This window comes from Xyrauchen texanus, chromosome 24 (genome assembly GCF_025860055.1).
Source record: "Xyrauchen texanus isolate HMW12.3.18 chromosome 24, RBS_HiC_50CHRs, whole genome shotgun sequence".
Lineage (NCBI taxonomy): Eukaryota > Metazoa > Chordata > Actinopteri > Cypriniformes > Catostomidae > Xyrauchen > Xyrauchen texanus.
In genome coordinates, this window is record NC_068299.1 from 16,734,009 (window position 1) to 16,754,832 (window position 20,824).

The 20,824-nt window shown below is 37.1% G+C and overlaps 1 protein-coding gene across 1 annotated transcript; it reads right to left on the reverse strand.

Moving 5' to 3' along the window:
- Positions 1 to 104: 104 nt before the first annotated feature.
- LOC127617838 (metal transporter CNNM2-like) lies at positions 105 to 19,773 on the reverse strand. The gene is made up of 8 exons (XM_052089935.1): positions 18,001 to 19,773; positions 9,598 to 9,741; positions 9,360 to 9,497; positions 9,086 to 9,255; positions 7,336 to 7,429; positions 6,887 to 6,949; positions 4,922 to 5,100; positions 105 to 2,748 (listed from the first exon to the last, which is right to left on the reverse strand). Exons 1-8 carry the CDS (start codon positions 19,475 to 19,477, stop codon positions 2,536 to 2,538), a joined length of 2,478 nt encoding a protein of 825 aa, XP_051945895.1. The 5' UTR covers positions 19,478 to 19,773; the 3' UTR covers positions 105 to 2,535.
- Positions 19,774 to 20,824: the final 1,051 nt, after the last annotated feature.

A 20,824-nucleotide genomic window follows, 5' to 3' on the forward strand; every position in this document is an offset into this window, starting at 1 on the left:
GTCCACAACGCATTCAGAAACATAAAAAATGTAAATCAAATAATCAAACATACAGGCAGCCATAAAGTTGTCAAACATAGTTTTATTATAGCAATTTCCATCTGCATATTATATATATATATATTTAAATCTGATAAAGTATTGTCTGGTTTATAGAATGCAAGCATACAATTGAACTCTCTGATTTATGACTGTACAGTATTTCTATACACATTCAAGATAAAAAACAAAAACAGCAGTGTGATAGACTCAAACCGCATGTTAGAGCACCACATTTTTTTTTAAGCATGTGATCTGACATCAAAACGCTGTCCAATGTTTAGAACATCACCAAATGCTTTAACTGAAGGGTATTGTCTTTACTACGGAGTAAAAAATAATGAAATAAGCAGTTGAAAACACATGATGTAAGAATAGGAATGTTGATTCCACAATGTATATTTCACTTCCAACATCTCAATCTTCTTAACTAAACATTTCTTCTATGATGTTATGTTATGAGGATTCTTCAGCCAAAAAACAAAAAGTTCTGTCATTTACTCACTCCCATGTTATTCCAAACTTGTATGACTTTTTCTTCAGTGGAATTTTTCCTTGCATTTCCTTTAGTGGTTCTTGGAACAGAAATCCATATGGGTTTTTAACAACATGAGAGTGAGGAATGATGCCAGAATTTTAATTTTAAGGTGAAACACCTCTACATCACCTCTAAGCCTCTTTTATTAAATTCTGCTACTTTATTTTCTGCATGTCCTACCTGTGAGCACATTATTTATGGTCATGATTGTCCCTGCATAGCTGTTGCACTATTGCACTGAGAGGTTGCTACGTTAAAACTTGAGACGTGAATGTCCTGACATCCAGCGGATTTACAGAAGTATCTCCAGAGGATCTGATTAAAGTCATGAACCCAAACATATACGGCAGACAAAACATCAGCCCAAGAGTCTTTCCCCTTTTGTATCAAGAGCATAAATGTAATCTTGCCATGATAAAACCAAAATAAATACATTAATGGTGAATTATTTTCTTCTTCTTTTCATATTTTTTTAACTGGTAAATCAAAACAAGACACTTGAGTCCTACAGGGATAGATTGTTTCCTATAAAGAAAGATAATAAGAGCAATCAAAATCTTGAGGTTATGGAGTTTGAAGATGATTTAAGTTACTAAGTCTTCTGAAAGCTTGTCCATTAGAAGTTTCTTTGAGGTTCTAAATTCAAGTGTGACTTTAAAAACAATTTCTATAAAAATTGAAAAGTTATGTGATTACAGCTAAACCATTGAAAATCAAAATATCTTGTTAATAAAGAGTGGTCAGCCGTACATAAAAATGGAAACAGTCTTTAGACATTTATACTCTAGTCACCTTAAAATAGGTGGCACTGTACCGTAGCACAATCAGGATAAAAAAATTCTCTCTCTCTCTCTCTCTCTCTCTCTCTCTCTCTTTATATATATATATATATATATATATATGAAAAATGCCCTCATATGTAAACACATTTGATTTCTTTGTACATAGCATATCTGCTCACGTTTGAGACACAAACTCTTAACATGGAAATTGTCAAAAATGTTATTATTTGGCACATTCCAGACAAACACTGTTATGCATGTCGTGTCCAGGGTTGCTGTGAGTTTACCAAATTTGTAAGACCTTAGATATCATTATGTCCTCAGTGAATCACAATATGATGCCGGTTACTTGTCCTTGTCAAATGTCTTTGGTCATGAGGCCTCTCAGTCCTGGTCTTCTGATAGGCTGAGAAGTATCCTTAAGTTCTGGCTCTGACTATCCTTGAAAAGGTGTATTGGGCTTGGTGTTATTTATAAGTACGGAACATGTTGTGAGGGTTCACTGGTGTTGGAAATTTCCTGGTTGCCGATATCTCCTATCATTTGCTTGAGCTTCTGGAGTCCAGCACGGAAGATTTGGGAGAGCTCCATGTTATCTTGGCCCTCGGGGTCTCTATATCGGCTTAGTTGACAAAACAAAGAGTAACTCAGTATTGTCTAAAGGCACCATTACATCTTTGATCTTCTGTTGTCTGGTGAGGTGTGGCTCTCGACCTCTTCAAGAGTCCCAGAGGTGGTTTTTGTGACTGAATTCTTGCTCCTTTGTAGCTGCTATTAGTCTCTCTTCAAACGGAAACCTCCAAGTGAAAGTGTGTGAGACCGAGTGTGTATTTCAAGTGTGCTGTAGCTGTCTCCATCTCGAGTGATGTCTTCGGTCAGTAGATTAGTGAGCAAAATGACATCGGTGGTCCCTGACCGAACCACTGCCTACAAAAGGTGTTAAGGTCAATAGTGCATGCATGCATTGTGGGATATGCAGTCCTTCACTTTAACGGTCCACGCGTACGTTCCAATCCCCTTTAAATGGAACCACGATGAGAGGACTCAAAATGAATCTGCCCAGTGTACATGAAGGCCTTCGCTCACTACGTGGAAAGGGAGAGGCTAATAGAGCAGTGCGCACGCCCTCAGAAACTCTCTCCCTCTTTTTGTCATCCTTCTCTCTGCTGAGGGTAATTAAATAGCCCCGTCATTGTGAGCAGTGTGGTTGGTTTTGTGTGCATTGGTGGAGCTATGCTGTTGGATTAAAAAAGAGGCTGACTCATCCAACAGTCCATCCTGATGTTCAGTGAAGGTCAACTCAATTTTGGTGAACTCACTGTCTGTGGACTGAGGCGTTTTGTCCATAAGGGATGCCATCAGGGCATTCTGATATTGCTGGCGGGTCACCTGAGAGAGAGTGGAAAAAAAATAATGACCTTTAAGGCAGGAAATGGCAGTTTCTGTAGAATGAGGTTTAAAAGTCAAAAGTCCACTAGAAAAAAAATTGCTTGTTGTTAAAGTTGTTTTTTTCCCATTACAAATTATATTATCAGCAAAATAATTTAAGAGAAAAATCAACATCAATTTCTGAATTTGTCAGTATTTGGTATGTCTTTCTTTTGCTTTAATAACCGCATGCACTCAAGCTGGCCTGGGCTCCATAAGTTTGTGCAAAACCTGATGATCCATGTTATCCCAGCATGATTTCAGAATGTTCCAAAGAGCATCCTGTGTGCTTCAAAAGAAAGCTAGGAAATATACCGGTAACCTTTCGTACAAAGGAGTTAACGCGATCACAAATTTGCTAGATTAGCAACCTAGAAATCAGAATATGAAATTTTTCTTATTTATTTTATGACATAACATTTTATTTTAAATCCTAAAACTTTATTTCCAGGTTTAAATTTGATTTTAAATCCCAAATTATTAAGGTAGACTCAGACTTGTAAATATTTGAAGGTTATGCTTGTCTACTTGGAAATTTTACTTTGCTGCACTGATACTATAGTTGGCTCCTAATTAATTTATGGTGTTTGTAATACCACCCCCACCCCCCTCACCCCCCTCCCCCTCCCTTCTCAGTTGCCTTGGATAAAATCATCCAATAATATTTGGCTCTCAACTGATGGGTTGCAGGTCTATTTTAATAAGAGCCACAGACAGCGGGGAAAAACAATGCTAAATTAAAAAAAAATTATAATTCAACTTATATTAATAATATTATCTCTCATAGTTAAGACAGCAAAATAAATAGGCTTATTGCGCGGGTCTCTGAAATGCTTGATTCTAACTGATCCATTGCGCCATCTAGCAGTCTGAATTAAAACCGCACATCAGAGGATACATTTACATGAGACCGGTCATCCGAATATTGCGAGTTTCCTACTTCTCAGATCTAAAAGTAAGTTAATAAAATAATTTGTACTCAAATACATTTTTCATGTCCATTTATTAATTTAGTAGGTAATTATAACAGTTACAAACATAAACAAACACAGACACACATGCAACACGGCCGTGTGCATCTATATCTGAAACTGGCATCTCTGGCTACCCTTTATCTCGCTCTCCCCTGCAGCCTCACGGGACCGGTCATGCCCTCATCCCCGCACAATTCAGGCCAAGGCGCCACCGGTCTGTTGCGGACAGCAACAGACCGGTGGCACATCAGCACATCCCTCCTCCCTCCTGGGTTTCCGCACCACTGTAACAGTTAAACGATGGACAAGGAGGATGCGGGAACCGGCTGAACAGTAAACAAAGTTTAATAAGAAACTCAACATAACACAAACAGACACACATGCAGCGCCGCCTTGTGCGTCTCTCTCTCTCATGTCTCCGCCTCCTTTTATCTCGCTCTCCCGCTGATCAGCGCCTGCCTTGCATTCTCACGGCCCGGCCATGCCCTCTTCTCGTCACAGTAGTCTTGTAATAAGCTGGATAATATCAGTCAGTTGTTATCGCCAATAAACCCCTTGAGGTTGATACAAGACTCCTCAAATCACCCTGTCGGGATTTATTTTGTGATAAAAAACAACTGACAGTACATTCACCCTTTACTTCTCTTCTTTTAAAAGGGAGGAGTTTCGACACTTTTGTGGCTGACACCAATCAAAGTCTGTGGTATTTTGGTAAGTTTTGGTAATGTGGCTTATACTAATACTAAGGCCAGTGCGTGTTCCTTGTTTTAGCTTGTAAATCATCTGCCGTTTTTTTCATTAACATAATTGTCTGTTTTCCTATTCAATCCATGTTGGGCCCATGCATGTTTACTTTAGAAAAATAAATCTTGGTTCACCACTTGATGTCCAATGTAAAATCTGGATATTGAAGCAAATCTTGTTAAGAACCACTGAGCTAAATGAATATATTGTATCTATATGTAAAATATAATACAAATATTTCTTTGGTAAGTTTTTATTCACAACAACACGATTGATCAGACGGTAACTTCAGAGGCAAAATCTTTCTTAAACTTCAGTAAACATTCTAGGTTGCATGATGTACCATTACCACTCTAAACATTTCAAATGAATCAGTTTTTAAAGGAGTTGAAGTGAAGAATTTGTGGTGTCCACACCTTAATGTAAAGCAGATCAGAGGCTGCTTTCACGGAGTAGTCTGGCACATAGACCTGCAAGAAGGAGTTGAGCTGGTTGTTGCTGCTGCCCAGTGTGGGGGTGACCACCTCTATCCGGTCAGTCCTGTTCAGGGAGTCGGAGTGGTTGAGACCGAATGGTCGTGGAGGTGACTTATTTTCTGTATAGCAAATAAAGGGTGACATGTTGGTCAGTGGTCATCTGCTGGTGCTACTATGGTGCAAACAAGCTGTAAAGATGCTTCTCTTATATTCCATTCATTTTGTATACCCTTTCTATACTCGTGAAACGCATACTGGAATATTGTTGTGTATTTAGACACATCATTTGAGCTTCATTTATTTACTATCCAAATGTGTGATGTAGCAGCTGTTTAACATGACTTAGATACTTCTCTGCCACAAACCCACAGAGCACTTATTTAGTAAATAATCAGCCAACAATAATAAGAGAGAAACTTTCCAATTTGTCAATAATAAAGCACTTAGAACTTTTAAGCTTAGATCTTCCCTGCCAGAACAAAATTTAGACAAATATTCAAAACATGGTAAGGGACAAACCTCCACTTAGTCAATGCAATGATCAGTCCCTAGCCACTTTTTAGAGACACAATTTAAATCTAATGCTCAAAGCAAAACTCAAAGCAGACACCTGCTTCCATGCCTCAATTTACCAGGTAAAAAAACCTCCCTTTTTTACACCACAAACTATGTCAGAAAGTGACATAACAATAAAGATTGAAACATATGCATAATAACTTACACGTAATGCATGGTAAAGAGGTTTTAATCAAAATAAGATTAAGTGCTCTACTTCATAAAGAAAGAGTTCAAAGGGTGTCTGTGGGGAAGCGGTGCAACAGTCATTTACTGGAATGTATATAATCCTAAGGTCAGACGTTAACGTGTGGATTTATTCCAATTTAGATAAGCGGACTGGAGTATAAAAAAAAATATGTGACCTACATAACAATTTTTGGTTTATATGGAAATTTGAGAAAAAATACTAATGTCTATTTATTTTTTTTATGAAATCATTTTTTCATATGTATTTGGGAAATGGTTTAATAAATCATTAACAAACATTACTTCTTTGTATTTTTATATTTTATAGAAAAAAATCTGAATCAATGTGACATTTTTAACTATTTGAATATACATAACTAATGATGGGTCATGAATTGAAAAGTGTACTATTATATAACTATTATAAAATGTTACAGTAACACTTTACATTAAAGTTCCATTTGTTAACTTTAACAACATAGTAAAGATGAACAATACTTTTACAGCATTTATTCATATTGGTCAATGGTAATTTCAACATATACTGTACAAACAAATGTTTAAAATCAAATGTTGTATAAGATAACATTAGTTAATGCATTATTAACTATTTAATTGTATTTTTATAAACTAACATTTTACATAAATGCTGTAAATTAATATAATTCATATGTTTTTACTTGGACTTCATGGTTTTCTTCATTTCTTTTCTATTCATAACAGCTAAAAAAAAATAAGCATTCAATAAAACATGCAAGGATACTGTGCACTTATGGACACACTACGGAAATCTGAAAATAAAGTGGCAGAGAGCAAAACAAGCAAACAGACCCCATCTGATGTGGATTCTTGTTTTTTTATCAGTCATTTGCATATTGGCACACGCAATCTGCAATTCTTATCAGACAGTGCAAAATCATTTACTGTAGAAGAGGATTAGGACCTTGGACAGAGAATAACACACTTTGGAACTGAGACCTGTGACAAAATGATAAACACTGCACTCTGATAAAGAGAGTGCACACAACCACTTCTGGTAAAGTCATGTGCACCAATTAGATCTTCAGTTTGACTGAATCTGTATGCAAGGATTAATGAGAAAAAAAAGAGTGTCAAGGATTCAGAGAAAAGTGTGAAAGGGTGGAGAAACGAGTGTGGTACCTGGAGATCCTGCCAGTGATTCTGCCCTGCTCACCACGAAGGTTCGAGACAAGGAGAGTGGAACTGTAGAGCAAGAGGAAGGGAGAAGAAAAAGAGAAGGAGGGCAAGACAGAAGGAAATTGTGGGGAGGAAAACATGATTTAAATAGAATTTCAATCAAGTTAAAAAAGTAATCATTTGCATAATATGATTGATTACAAGGGTTAGTTATTCTACATGCCCAAAGAAATCCAATAATAAATCTGTAGAGAATCAAACATCATGCACAATTTGGTGGAAAGAATAAAGAAATAAAACATAAGGAGAGTATACAAAAACTGCTTTTGGAAGATGATCACTTCCTTTCATAACCAGAGCAGATCATATTTTATTTATTCATTATAAGATCTATGACTTTCAACATCTAAGCTTGTGTGTGTGTGTGCAATGAGATAACCCATTGTTCAGACCTGGTGATGAGGTCAGGGCCAGTACTCCATAATAGGAGAAGGCACCAGCTTCAAACTTCATTCCCTCTTTTCCAGCCTCTACTTCCACCTTTCCCTGTGGGCCAAAAAGTAAAGGTGCTTCATACTGTAATGTTTAATGACTATTGTTATCTGGCTTCCAAATCTTTGTTCCAAAACCTAGCGAGCATTCTAAGTCGGCATCTTAACACTGGAACCGCAAAAGTGACTCAATTGGAATACAATTAGTTCACGGACAGAAATGTATATGGCCAGACAAATATCATATAAAGTGCATGAGTCTTCCAAAACTCAGACTCAAATAGCACACACAAACATTCTGTAAAATAATACTTTTTTAAATTAGACTGAATTACTTTTTTTTTTTTTCCCCAGTACTGATTAAATGGAATTAGATTTATAGTTGACAACTTTCACATTGTCCATAATCTCGCTATGTTTCACAGAGCTTAACAAAATGCATTCGGAGATTGCCCTCTACGTGAAGGATACATGTGATACTGTCTTAGAATTCGGCCAAAGTGAGACATTTTAGAAGGCAGCATAAAGCTGCTGTCTACCTTTTAGAACAACCTTTGCATCAGGAGCGTGCCTACAAATTCTTTAAAATGCTGTCTAGTTAGGCAGCTCACTACGTTTTGGAACAAAGCTTTTTGTATTGCTCTTGTCTGAATGTTAAGCTTCAAGATTTCACTGTGAAGTCCATGACTTTGTATTGATAGCTCAAGGCCTACAGAGATGTGACTAGATGGAGACTGGGATATCATCCAGGCCAGGGGTGCCCAATACGTCGATCGCGATCTACCAGTCGATCGCAAAGGTAATGCTGGTAGATCGCACAAAATGTAAATGTACTTTAGTTAAATTTTAATAAAAATAAATACAATGTCTTTCCTTCTTTTAGTTTCTGTCTGACTTGCACTTGACGAGTAAATATTGACCAGGCGAGGTTTTGTTTATTCAGTTGCCATGACAACTAGGTTTGCGCATAGGTGCCTTCCAAGGACTTCTGAGAACAGAGCGCGAAATTGCGACGCTACTGTCCGGATTAGGCAAAACTGTCTGATTCCATTCAATGCAAGTCATCAGAATAAGGTAAATGCCCTGGCTATTGTAATCTATTGTGCTGTAGGTGTTTTGGGTTTAGTTTTAAAACTGAATGATATCAACATTGAACATTATTATATTGTTTTTATTAATTAGAAGATGAATTCCATGTAGGGATACATGCAGTAGTCCCAATAAGCATTTTCTTATTTTAAATGAAACTGTGTTTTTTTTAGTTTGTTGATCTTATTGAGTTGGTCATTTAAAACTAGATCATCACACAAAAAAGTGTGGGCACCCCTGATCCAGGCCAATTTATATGTATTTATATTTTCTGTTGTTAATTTTACCAACATATTTTTGAATTTCGAAAAAAAAAAAAAATTTAAATGACCACCATCAAGAAATAACATTATTTTGTTATCTAAATAAAACAATTAATTAAATATTTACATTAAAATTTTATTTAAAAACTTTTGTATGACAATTAGCAGAGGTGTTATAGTACATACACCTTCTAACAGTTCCTAGATCTACCATAAGCATTTGTCAACGGATATTAAAAAATGCAATTTTAAATATGGTGTAAAATAAGTGTTCATTTCATTTCAGCAATTTTGTCTTCTAGGTATGTCCCTGAGAAATCAAGCTCATAAAATTAAAATACAGCTGAGGATGCTCTGACCTGCAAGATGAGGATGAAGTAGTCCACAGGCTTGTTGCGATGAAAGAGGTAGTGCTCTGACATCTTCTTGTTTTTGTCATCATACTTGAGCTCCTGGATGACGTTAGGATGTTTGAGCAAACGCAGAAGGATTTTCTCTGACATCTGAGCTGAACTGAAGGACTCCACCTCTGAAGGGAAGAAAAAAAAATAATTCAAGAATGCTTTATACGTTTCAGTTAATAATAATACAAATATTAAAAATGCATGCAGTTGCATGCTGAACAATCAGTACCCGTTGCCAGGAAACGCAGTGTGGCCAGGAGAAGCTGCGGTGATATTTTCACCCCCAACTCATTATCTGTGGGTTTGAAAGCTGAGAAGTCCTGTTTCCTCTCCCTGTGAACAATCCTCTTTTTTGTCTTATTGTCAGCTTTCATTGGGAAGAAGAAAAAAATCAAATGTTATATGTTTGCACCTGAATTGTGAGATTGAAATACATGGAAAATGTGTTTAAATTGATAAACACTCACTGTACAAGTCAGTCTCATCTAAAATCTCAGATTTGATGATTTCCTCGATGACATCTTCTAGCGTGACGATGCCCTGAACTTCATAGAACGGGTCTCCCTCTCCTTCGTTATTTACTCTCTGGACAATGGCCAAATGGGATTTACCTACCAGGGCAAAAAAATAAATAAAATACACACTGCGATTATGAGGTTAGTACGTATCTCTCTTCAGAATCATATCTAATCTAACATGGTGGTCCTTCTAACTCTCTTAAACCACAAATATCCACAGAATTGCAGTTATGTTGGTTTATGGATGAAATATGTCATGCATCCTTACTAAAATCATCATTCAGAATGGATCTATGTGAGTGTTAGTATTTGACAATTGTGACCAAATAAACTGTTCAAACAAGAGGCTATTGGAGTGTGCCAGACAACAATCCATCGCTTTTTCTTAGCAAATCTCTCATGGTTACACATCTGTTTTCCCAGGACCTCCTCGATAAGCTGCTTAAAAAATTCCTACCCAGCACTGTCAACCAAAATGTTAAAGAAAATTCTTTTCCTGTTTCTCAGCTAGTGATCATTTAAAAGGAATTTTCCGGAGCCAGAGCTAATATTAGATCCGAAATGAAGTTTCCATTCCACTTGGGCGATGCTCTCACCAGCATGAGTGTGTCAATCCACTATGTAGGGTGTCCACATGAGACTTTTCCATAAATGCCAGCTGAAACATAGGGAGGTAAAGGTTTCTTTGAAAAACTACTGGGCAGCTCTCTCGAAGCAGTGAAACCTGAGTTAATGACTGACTGGTCTTACTTGATCCTGTAGTTTGTCAAGGGATGTTCAGGCCTGATTCAGTATGCAAAATTACTTGCCTGAGGAAACATAGGTTTGTGTCCATTTAAAACCACAAAGTCTGACTTCTAAAACAGTGAGAAAATAAGATTTTGTAAATAAAAAATAAAAAAAAAACACTTTAACAGCTTTCTGCATATTGTCTTATCTGAGATGGTTTTCAGTGCCAGCCCACATCTCTTACCAACCGATCTATAAGCAGCTACTCCTCAACACATGAACTACAGACAATAAATGACTTGATCTGCAGCCGAACAGAATACACATGTAGGTCCTACATTTGAAGAACCTAGAGAAGGACTATTGTTCCAAGAAATACCCAGTGTCTCCCAGACTTCAACAGCAAATAAAAAAAAGACAAGACTATCTAATTTCAAGAACTTATTTTGAAGTGTATACAAAAGGCATAAATGTTATGTCACCCTTCGAGTTTTTCTGAGGAAGAAACTAAGGGCGAATTCCAAACACTGCCCGAGGGGACGCTACTCAATGGGTTGTTCCAAATGAAAGCTAGCAACTAAATCGCTTCACAAAGGGCCATTCCACAAGGCTTTTAGCGATTGGTAATCCTAATAATCAATTCATGGAAGTAATTTTGCAATTTTTTAAATCATGCTATCCTGTATGGGATGTTCTCATAATTTATTTATCTTACCTGTGATTTTAAATCCCTTAGGAACACTCCGAACATGTTCTTATTCTTCGTTAAAAAAGCCAGATGCAGAGCAGTGATTGGAACAGAATGCAGGTGTCTCAAGATGCGTTTAAATCAAGCTCTTTTAACTTAAAATGGCATCTTAAAAATGCGGTTCTCATGCATAATACACAAACAGTGGATGCAGCGCAGCAGTTAAATATGTCTGTCTAGCCCATGTTACATAGAAAATCAATAAGAAAAACAGCACAAATTGGTGCAAAAAATACGTTTAAGTAGACGGCCACTTATTTGCTCTTGTACACCCAAGCAATATACAGTATCAACAAACATATTCCTTTACATATTTGTTTTTACAAAACGGCACAAGTACAGACTGTACATAAGTTGAATACATTTTAATTAAAGATTCCGAAGTTTCCTACAAGTCTTAACTGTAAGTATTAATTTTGCTGCCAAGTTATCAAAGTAACTTTCTGATTAACAAAGTGGCACTATTGAATGTTTATATGGTGATTCCAAATGGCTATATATAAGAAAGTAAAGCCCAGCACATTTTAGAGAGCTAACTTTAAGTGGTCTGCTCTTCACAGTGAGTAGGTCACATTGTAATGCTCACTTTCAAACTGAATTCACCCTAAATCAGATGTAACTGAAGTATAGACATCTGACGTAGAGACATATAGCCCATAGCTCTCCCACAGTTGCCAAGACATAAGAAATATGACCACTGGTGTCTGAGAAGGCTCTTCACTTCTCTTCTATACTTGAGACATGGATGTCGATCATAAAAATTCTTTCAGAGTTTCCCACCAAAAAATGTCTTAAAGACGGATTGATGGAATGCTTTCCAGAACGGTCTACATTAAACATTTGGGATCAAGTGAGCAGAACCAAGATGACTCAGAGTAAACTAATGCTTTCTAGACAACACATACAGACACAGTTTGTACATTCCCACCTTATTTATGGAATTAGGTTTTTCCATTGATATTTTCCATAATGGAATTTCCCTATAAATAGTCAGTGGGACTGTGGGTGGCATGTCTGTGATGCCTCACTGGAACATCTTAGAAATGTTGCAGACACTTATCAAGGCAATGGTCCTTTTTTATCTGATCCTCTTTTAAACCGTAAAATAACAGTAAGTCCCAAAGGCAAAAACTTATTTCAGTCTTTTTAATATTTCACTCCAGAAATTGAAATTACTACTATGCGCATCACAATAAATTCACTTTTCTCCCAGTGACACACCTATGACTCACGCAGTAAAATTGCCCATAAAAAGTGATTTCAAACACATGATAAAAAAAAAGTGTCATAAAATGTATGCATCTTATAAACATTTGCTTGCTCAATTTCAGTGCTTTGACACATCGCTATGTTGGTCTCTAGTCACTGAAATGTACATTGTCAATGTCAATACAATAAAGCTTCCTGACAGACTACACACACCAACTTGTCTGCTATTTAATAATAGTAAATATTTTTGAAAAATATAAAAGTCCAAAAATCACAGCATCAATACATAGGAAACTTATTGGGCCAAAAAAAAGTCCAACTAAAAAAAGTGAATAACTGCGAATCAGACTGAAAACTTGCATGATGAACACAATAAAAGCAAAACTACAGCAATGCCATTAAGTAACTACCCATATAAATGATTAGGTTCAGACTGGTAGGTTTAAACACATAATACAATAACTTTATGGTCATGTGTGGTACAGAGAGTTATAGTTGAGGAAAAACACTTTACAGTAAGGGTTTGTTCATTAACATACATCAGTTAATGCATTAGGTATTATTAACCAACAATGATCATAGATTTTTTTTACAGCATTTCATAATCTTGTTTGTCTTCACGTTAGCTCATATTGCATTAATGTTAATGTACATGTGTAAATTTGAAATGTAAACAATGTATTTGTATATGTAGAAATTAACATTAACCAAGATAACTAAATGCAGTAGAAGCATTGTTCACTATAGTTCATGCTAACTATTGCATTAACTAATGTAAACAAATACAAGTGTTACCATTTAACAGTAAAATGAAATGTGCACCTGCCTACATTTTTTTAAATACTTGTTAAAATATCAATGAAAACTGTAGGAGTCTGAAAGGTGGATAGAGGGTGGGGAGATATTGTATATTGCAGGGTACGGTTTATAGAAAGTGTATATTTGTGCATGTGTGTGTTAAAGGCAGAGAGATTGGAGCATGTTTTCATATTTTAGCTCTAGACCTTTGTCACTCCAAGGACATTTTTGGATATCAGTTTACCACTCAGTTACTGTACCAACAATGCATAAATCTTAAAAGACCCTTTACTGGAAACTGGTGGGTTCAGCTTCTTTACAACATGATTTACATTTAAGTCTGCCAAATGCGCCTTGTTTTGTCAACATAAACATCAATTAACCCTGTGAATTCTTGACCCTGCTTACAGGATTACACATTCCAACCCCACAACATTTTGAATGCAAATACCTCTCAATCCTGTCGAGTCGTTTTAAAGACTACAGAAGCCAGGTCTAAAAAAAAGCCATAATCAAAGCGGTTTACATACTGTAACAAACATCAATGCAAAACGGATCAATGAAGCACATCAGAATGGAAAATTAAACAATGTAACGGTATGGCCTGGAAATGAAAGTAATGAATTGCAAAATAGAGATAGATGAGAGGGAACTAGAATGATAATATGACAAATATATAAAGAAAGACCATAAGAGTCCAGCTAAATGGTCCCTTGCCCTTTGACACATCAGGTGACAGCATGCTTTCACCATAACAGCATATCACTACTTTTGTGTTCAGTAAACATGGTTTGAAAAGGTATGCCGTGTCACAACAAAGAAAGGGAGAGAGAGGCTTATGTGGGTGATACGGAGTTCTTTACAGAGGAGATGTAGGGGCATCTAAGACAGGCTTTGTTGATGGACTCAAGCTTGACACTGTACAACACATACCTCAATTGTTGCCCAAATCTGTTTAACTCCATTTCCTGTTGAGCCACAATTTGTGGAATGTTGGGCCATGGTGCTACTGTGGTCTGCCTACCCAACAGGGTGACAACCTGTTTGGAAATGACACTGTCGTATACAGAATCTTTCAACAAATGTACCTTCTCATGGAGAAAATGAATGGAGATGAAATGAGCAAATCTTATCAACAGCGGTTCTTAAATAAAACTGATTTAGCCTATTTTCAGCCATTTTAAATCAAAACATATCAGTTATTTGCCTGAATTTGCCAAAATAATATTTGATGCTGTGATTGAACCTGTAACCTGGTTCATGTGAAGCTTATGAAATGTAGATGTGAAAGGAATATTCCGGGTTCAATACAAATTAAGTTCAATAAAACAGCCTTTGTGGTATAATGTTGTTTACCACAAAACATTATTTCACATCGTCCATCCTTTTCGTTAAAAGCAAAAGTCGAGATTCCAGTGTGGCACTTACAATGGATGTGAATGTGGCCACTTTTTTGAGGGTTTGAAGGAAGAAATGTGATATAATTTTATAAAAACACTTACATGTGCAGTAACAGAAGCAAGTGCTTCCTTTGTATTATCTGAGCTCAAAAGTTGTTTAAATCATAATTTTTTATTGGTCATTTAAGGGTTCAGGTTAAATTGTCATGGCAAATTTGATATAACTTTACAAAGAAAATGTTAGTAAGTGATTTTATCACTGTTAAATCATGTTAACAAAAATATTGTTTACATCTTGTGGCTTTACTTTTGAAACGGAGTATTTTAATGCTTACGGTTTGGCTGCATTCACTTCCATAGTGAGTGCCTTATTGTAAAATGTTTGCATTTTTTTTTTTTTAAATGAGGGACAAGTCAAATGTATTTTTTGTTGTAAAAATTAAGTTTATATAGCAGAAAAGATTAAGTACTTTGTACATTGAATAAGTTCAAAAGGGATATTCAAAGGGTCATGAGTCATAACTAATTTAATATGTTATTGAGGTTCACTTCCAGTATAATATTTGTAAAGTTATTTGCAAAAAAACAGTCAAAAACGCTCGATTTGGTGCTGCTTCTCCTTTAGAACTAGACAGGAAACATTTAGTGTTCTGATTGGCTCTCTTCTCTTGAATGACCTGCTCTTTCCCTGCCAACTCACTGCTCAGCATTACTGGGTAGGCTACAGATGTAATAAGGTAAATTAGGCTTTGATGTGTAGTGGAGGCGGTCAGATGCAAATCTACCACATTGTGACATCACAATATGGACGAAGTGGAGAACGAGACATTTTGACAGCTTGGTTTCAACAAATGCTCTTTTTGCAGTGATGAGGAAGTTGAGTAAATTTGACATTTGTACTCCATTCAGACATGTAAAAATAAATGCTCTAGCTTCGAAATATGTATCAATCCTAAAGTTGAAAACCTCATTTGAGTAAATTTCACAGGAAAATGAAATGTCAATTTTACTAAACTTTTCAAAGCTGGTGTTTCCCAGCATGCACATGGCCTGAATAATTCATGAGCTTACATAGTTTCACTGTTTGCAAGTTTATTTACAACATTTTTATTGTTGATTTTGTTGTTACATTTGGCAACTTATTGTTTTTTTGAAGTCTGAAGTTAATTTTCTACTCAAAATTACCCGTTCATGATCAAAACAATTGTCTGTTGATTTTTACCATCTTTGTGTTTTGTGCACCAAGTGTTGAGGTCTGTGTGCGCAACTCAGTATCTTGTTTCTATCACCAGTAAAGCAAGGTGATGTTGTCTAACAGATCACATCACATGCATTAAACTTCCCTGTGGAAGACTTCCATATATGTCATGTGTTTAATGTTTAAGTATTTATAAAGAAAGTTCAATATGTGAAATGTTCTAACAAAAATGTATTTACATTTTACAGCATTTAAAAAATATCTATATCAGATTTGGAGGTAAAAGTTACTGTATTAACTCAAATGTTAAGGTTAAATGTACTTACTTTTATTAATATTATGTCATGAAGTAGATCTTACTAAATTTTATACCATTAAATTTACTTAGAAAAACTGTTAGCAAAAACTTGCGAAAAATAAAAATTATGTAAATCTTACTAGTCTTTTTTCCAGTGTATACTGTGCATGTTAATGTATGGTTAAAGGTTCAACTGACATTCTTTTTTTAGCAGAACACAAACAAAGATTCTTAGAAAAATATCTCAGCTCTGTAGGTCCATACAAGGTAAGTAAAAGGTGATTAGACCTTTGTAGCTCCAAAAAAAATCACAAAGGAAACATAAAAGTAATCCATAAGTCTCTAGTGTTTAAATTCATATCTTCAGAAGCAATATAATAGGTCTAGGCAAGAAACAGAAAACCATACAAGTCCTTTTTTACTCTAAATCTCCACTTTTATTTGTGAAAGTTAAACTAGACAGTCACCACATGTGACTTTCAGATGTAAACGTGAAAGTGGAGGTTTAGAGTATAAAAAGGACTTACATTTTGAACTGTTTCTCACCAACTCCTATTAAATCGCTTCTGAAGATATGGATTTATACACTTGAGTCTTATGAATTACTTCTGTTTTCTTTATGTGATATTTGAAGCTACAAAAGGTCTGATTTCCATTCACTTGCAATGTATGAGCTGAGATATTCTTCTAAAAATCTTTGTTTGTGTTCTGCAGAAGAAATAAATTCATACACAACTGTGATGGCATTAGGGTTATTAAACGATGAGAGAATTTTCATTTTAGGGTGAACTATCCCTTTAAGTTGCTTTGACTTAATGCAGCTGCCAAACTATAAATGTACATGGCATGCAAAAGTAAGACTGAAATTCGTATTTGTATTGAAATGCATAATGACAAAACATTCCAGACCAACTGATACTGCTGTTTGAGTAAAAACAAAAGTAATTCACAGCTACTAGTAGAGAGATCTTGATCTAATTAAATAGTGCAGCAGCCAGTGAGAATTACAGCCAGACTGATAAGTCTGTGGCTTAAGGGCCCATGTTGAAATGATTCCCAAATCATAAATTTGAAAACGCAGTAATAAAAGAGCTTCACTGCCATATGTTTTGATATGAAGTCATAATATCATAAAATAAAGCTTGGATTATAAATAAACCTGGATCTACTGAATATGCAGCTATACAGTCAGACAGGAGTGGATACAGTCTTTTCATGAACTCTGCTCTGGTAATCAATGCAAGCGAAGGGTTTGCATCACTGACAGCCAGTGCTGAGTTTTTACATTAAGTTCAACGCACTCCATTTGAACCGTTTCCACTGATTTAGTGGCCTGTGCCACACATCAAAGAGAACAGATCATCCCATTATTCAACAGGTAAAATCTTTAAAAGTGACATTTCGTCTTACATTAAAACCAACAATACTACTTACTGAAGCTAATCATTGACATTTCATACAGAAAGCAGTTGTCAGGTACTTTAGAGAAGTGTTTCGCAATCTTTTTTCTCTAATGTAAGGCTAATAGGCTAGTTGAACTGTTTAACAGCGAATACTCCACACTGTAAACATTTTACAGATTTCCAAGGTACCATTTGGGTTTCCTCAGCTGCCACACCAGAGAAACGGTCTGAAGTTCCACCAGGAAACATTTAAATGAGCCCCAGATACCCTACTTATGTGCTCAAGGTACATAATATATATTTCAAGAGGCTTGAAGCACTTCCGTTATGATGGGTTTACTTAAGGAGGCTTTGATGATATTTAAAGTTCTTTAAAGTTCAATCAGGAACTAAAAGTAAATTTCTCTGATAAATTAAAAGGGAGTCTGGAGGATCTCTAGAAGGTTTGGCCAGTGTGGCACCTGAGGAATCCCAAATTGTGCATTGAGTATCTTTTCATTAAGTGCATAACACTTAGTACATAATGTCAAAGAGGCTTTCTTAAACATTGTAATTGTTTACGATTTTACCTTTTTTAAACTCCTCGAGCATCGCATCCAGCTTTGTATCATTGAAGACAAAATGCAGAGGGTGGCTGTAAAACTTTGTGATAGTTTTCAGCAGAGTGCAGTCATCTGGATCCACAAAGGCCAAGTCTTTCACGAACAGCAGGTCCACAATATGACACCTCTCACCCTCGTACACCGGAATGCGCGTGTAGCCACTCTCCATGATCTCAGACATGGTGTTGAAGTCCAGGATGGCATCACCGGCAATCATGAAGCAGTCTCGCAGGGGAGTCATGACATCCTCCACGGTTTTAGTCCTGAGCTCCAGAGCACCCTGTATGATGTTCAACTCCTCTTTCACCAAATCATTATATGGATCTGTCACTCTGAGCATCTCCAGCAGTTTCTCCCTGTTGTATACGGTGCCTATTTCCTGTCCCAGAACATGGTCCAGAAGTTTACTTACGGGAAAAGATGCGGGAAAAGTGAGGATCATGAAAAATTTCGTGAGGAATATAGTGTTTGCACCAACAGCCAGGCCATGCCTGGAGCATATGGCTTGTGGCACAATTTCTCCAAAGATCACAATCCCAATAGTGGACACCACTACAGCTATCAACCCTGATCCTGCAATGTCGTCAAGCAGAATAGTCAAGGTGGTATTGACCAGAACATTTCCTAAGAGTAAAGAGCAAAGAAGGTAGTTTCCTTGGCTTCGGACTGGTTCGATCTTCTTTGCGTAGTTTTTCTCTTTCTCTGTCCCACAGTTTTGGACTATCCGGAGCTCCATGGGATCAAGCGCCATCAGTCCCAGATTGAGACCGCTGAACATGCCAGACAAGCACAACAGCATGGCAATAAAAATCACCTGCAGCCAGAAAGGCAGTAGAAACTTTTTCTCCTCCACCACCAGCACTTTGGTGTCATAACCGTCATGATAAATCCAGGTGCTCTCGGACCATGCGTCCTGCGCGCCTGGTGAGGCCGCCAGCGCAGCGGTTGTGATGCACAGGTAATAGGCTTTACTCTTCTCTGTTTTTCGAAGAGGTTTCACTTCTATTTCAATAACCCCAGATGTCTTTCTGTTTACCTCTACGTTGGGAAGAATGATGATATCGGACGATCGGATGCCACAGGGATGAAGGGCAGATACGTCTCCGGGGCTCTGGCTCTCCGCAGGTGCGCTGCTGCGGTCACTCAAGCGCTCATGTTCCGTAAAGGCGAGTTTGGACCACGTCTCGTTATTAATGTTTTGCCCATAGACTCTTAACCTGACACGAGATCGCTCACTGACGCGCAAATAACCTCCGTCCATAAAAGACACCTCGTCTGTGTCCTCTAGTCTGAGACCAATAATGACAGTCTCCTCTGGTGCATCTGTGCCACTAGTGCAACTGATCACACAACTGCTGACAATTAAGAACATAACGGTCAATGTTCTAGCCCGGTTCAGCGCCGCCATATTAGAAGTGGGCACTGCGGTCCATTGCTCTACCATGTTAACAGTGGGCAGACAGTAGTGAATGAATGTAGAACGCCACGGTCATAGTGAGTCAGAGTCCGCCTTCATCCTCTCTACAGTCTTTCTGACACCAAGCGTCAACATTACTTACCGCGTACCGCTGCATCTCTGCACCGCGATGACACACCAGCACGCTCTATGTCAATTGCTGTTTGTACGGACGCCTTTTGACTGACGTTTTGTTTTGACCAATCGAGTAATGTGTGCAAAATAGGGCGGGGCTACTGAAAAGCGTATCCAATGATGTTGCACGGAACGTTGGTGGAGAGGCGGTCCTAACCCCCTCAAATGCGGTAGTGGGTGTTTTTAAACATAGACATAATAAATAATATAGACGCCCTATTGGCCGCTGGAGCGTTCGTCAACAGGCCGCCATATTGCGGAGGGCAACATTCCCATTTCTCTCATAACGGGAGTTGAGGAAAAATGCCTGCCTCATGTGCTGCTTGGGGCTGTACAAACCGCCGCACTATTGAAAACAGGTCTCGGGGAATTACTTTTCACAAGTAAGACTGAACATTTGTTTTTGGTTGTATTTGGTCGTTATATAATTAGTAACAGTAACGTTAGTTGGCCACCGGAGTTAGTCAGTCTAAAATAACTTGCTTGCGAGCTGTGAAAGTTGAGACATGAGTTGACATGATTTATAGTATAGTTTTATCTTATATTTCATATTATAAAGTAAATTTCCTGAAAATCTAAATATTTTCTTAAAACCGACTTTTATGACAAGTACTCGTTACACCATGTACGAACCACTGAAATCGGTTGATAAATGTAAACGTTATTTTTGTTTTTATCCAGAAAAACCGCAACTCACCCGTTTACTTGCATTTGATTACAGCGCAGTCTTGCCCTCCGCAAAATGGCGGACGCGTTGACGTATCGCAGCAACGTTCCAAAGCGGCCAATAGGGCGTCTATGTATTTATTATGTCTATGTTTTTAAAGACCAATCAATGGATAGACTGAGGCGTAGCTAAAAGGTAGGTGTGGTCAATAGCGGCCAACTACGTATTGCCAGTAAAACTACGGGCCAATGCATTGTATTAACGTGCTGAAGATTCGGGGTAAATTGGGATCCAGCAAATCTTACATATTGATGCCTAAATTAAATCTGAAATGTTTTATTAAATCCTACATATTATGCTTGGTTGTGTATTTGACCGATTAACTAAACAATATAGCAAAACAAGACATGGCTTGTAGACTATTGATGTAATGTTGCAGTATGAAGAAAGGTTCCTGAATTTGGAGGTTATAGCCACAAGACAAACAATATGTGTGTAAACATGGTTTTAGTGTGATAAAGTCACTTACTAAC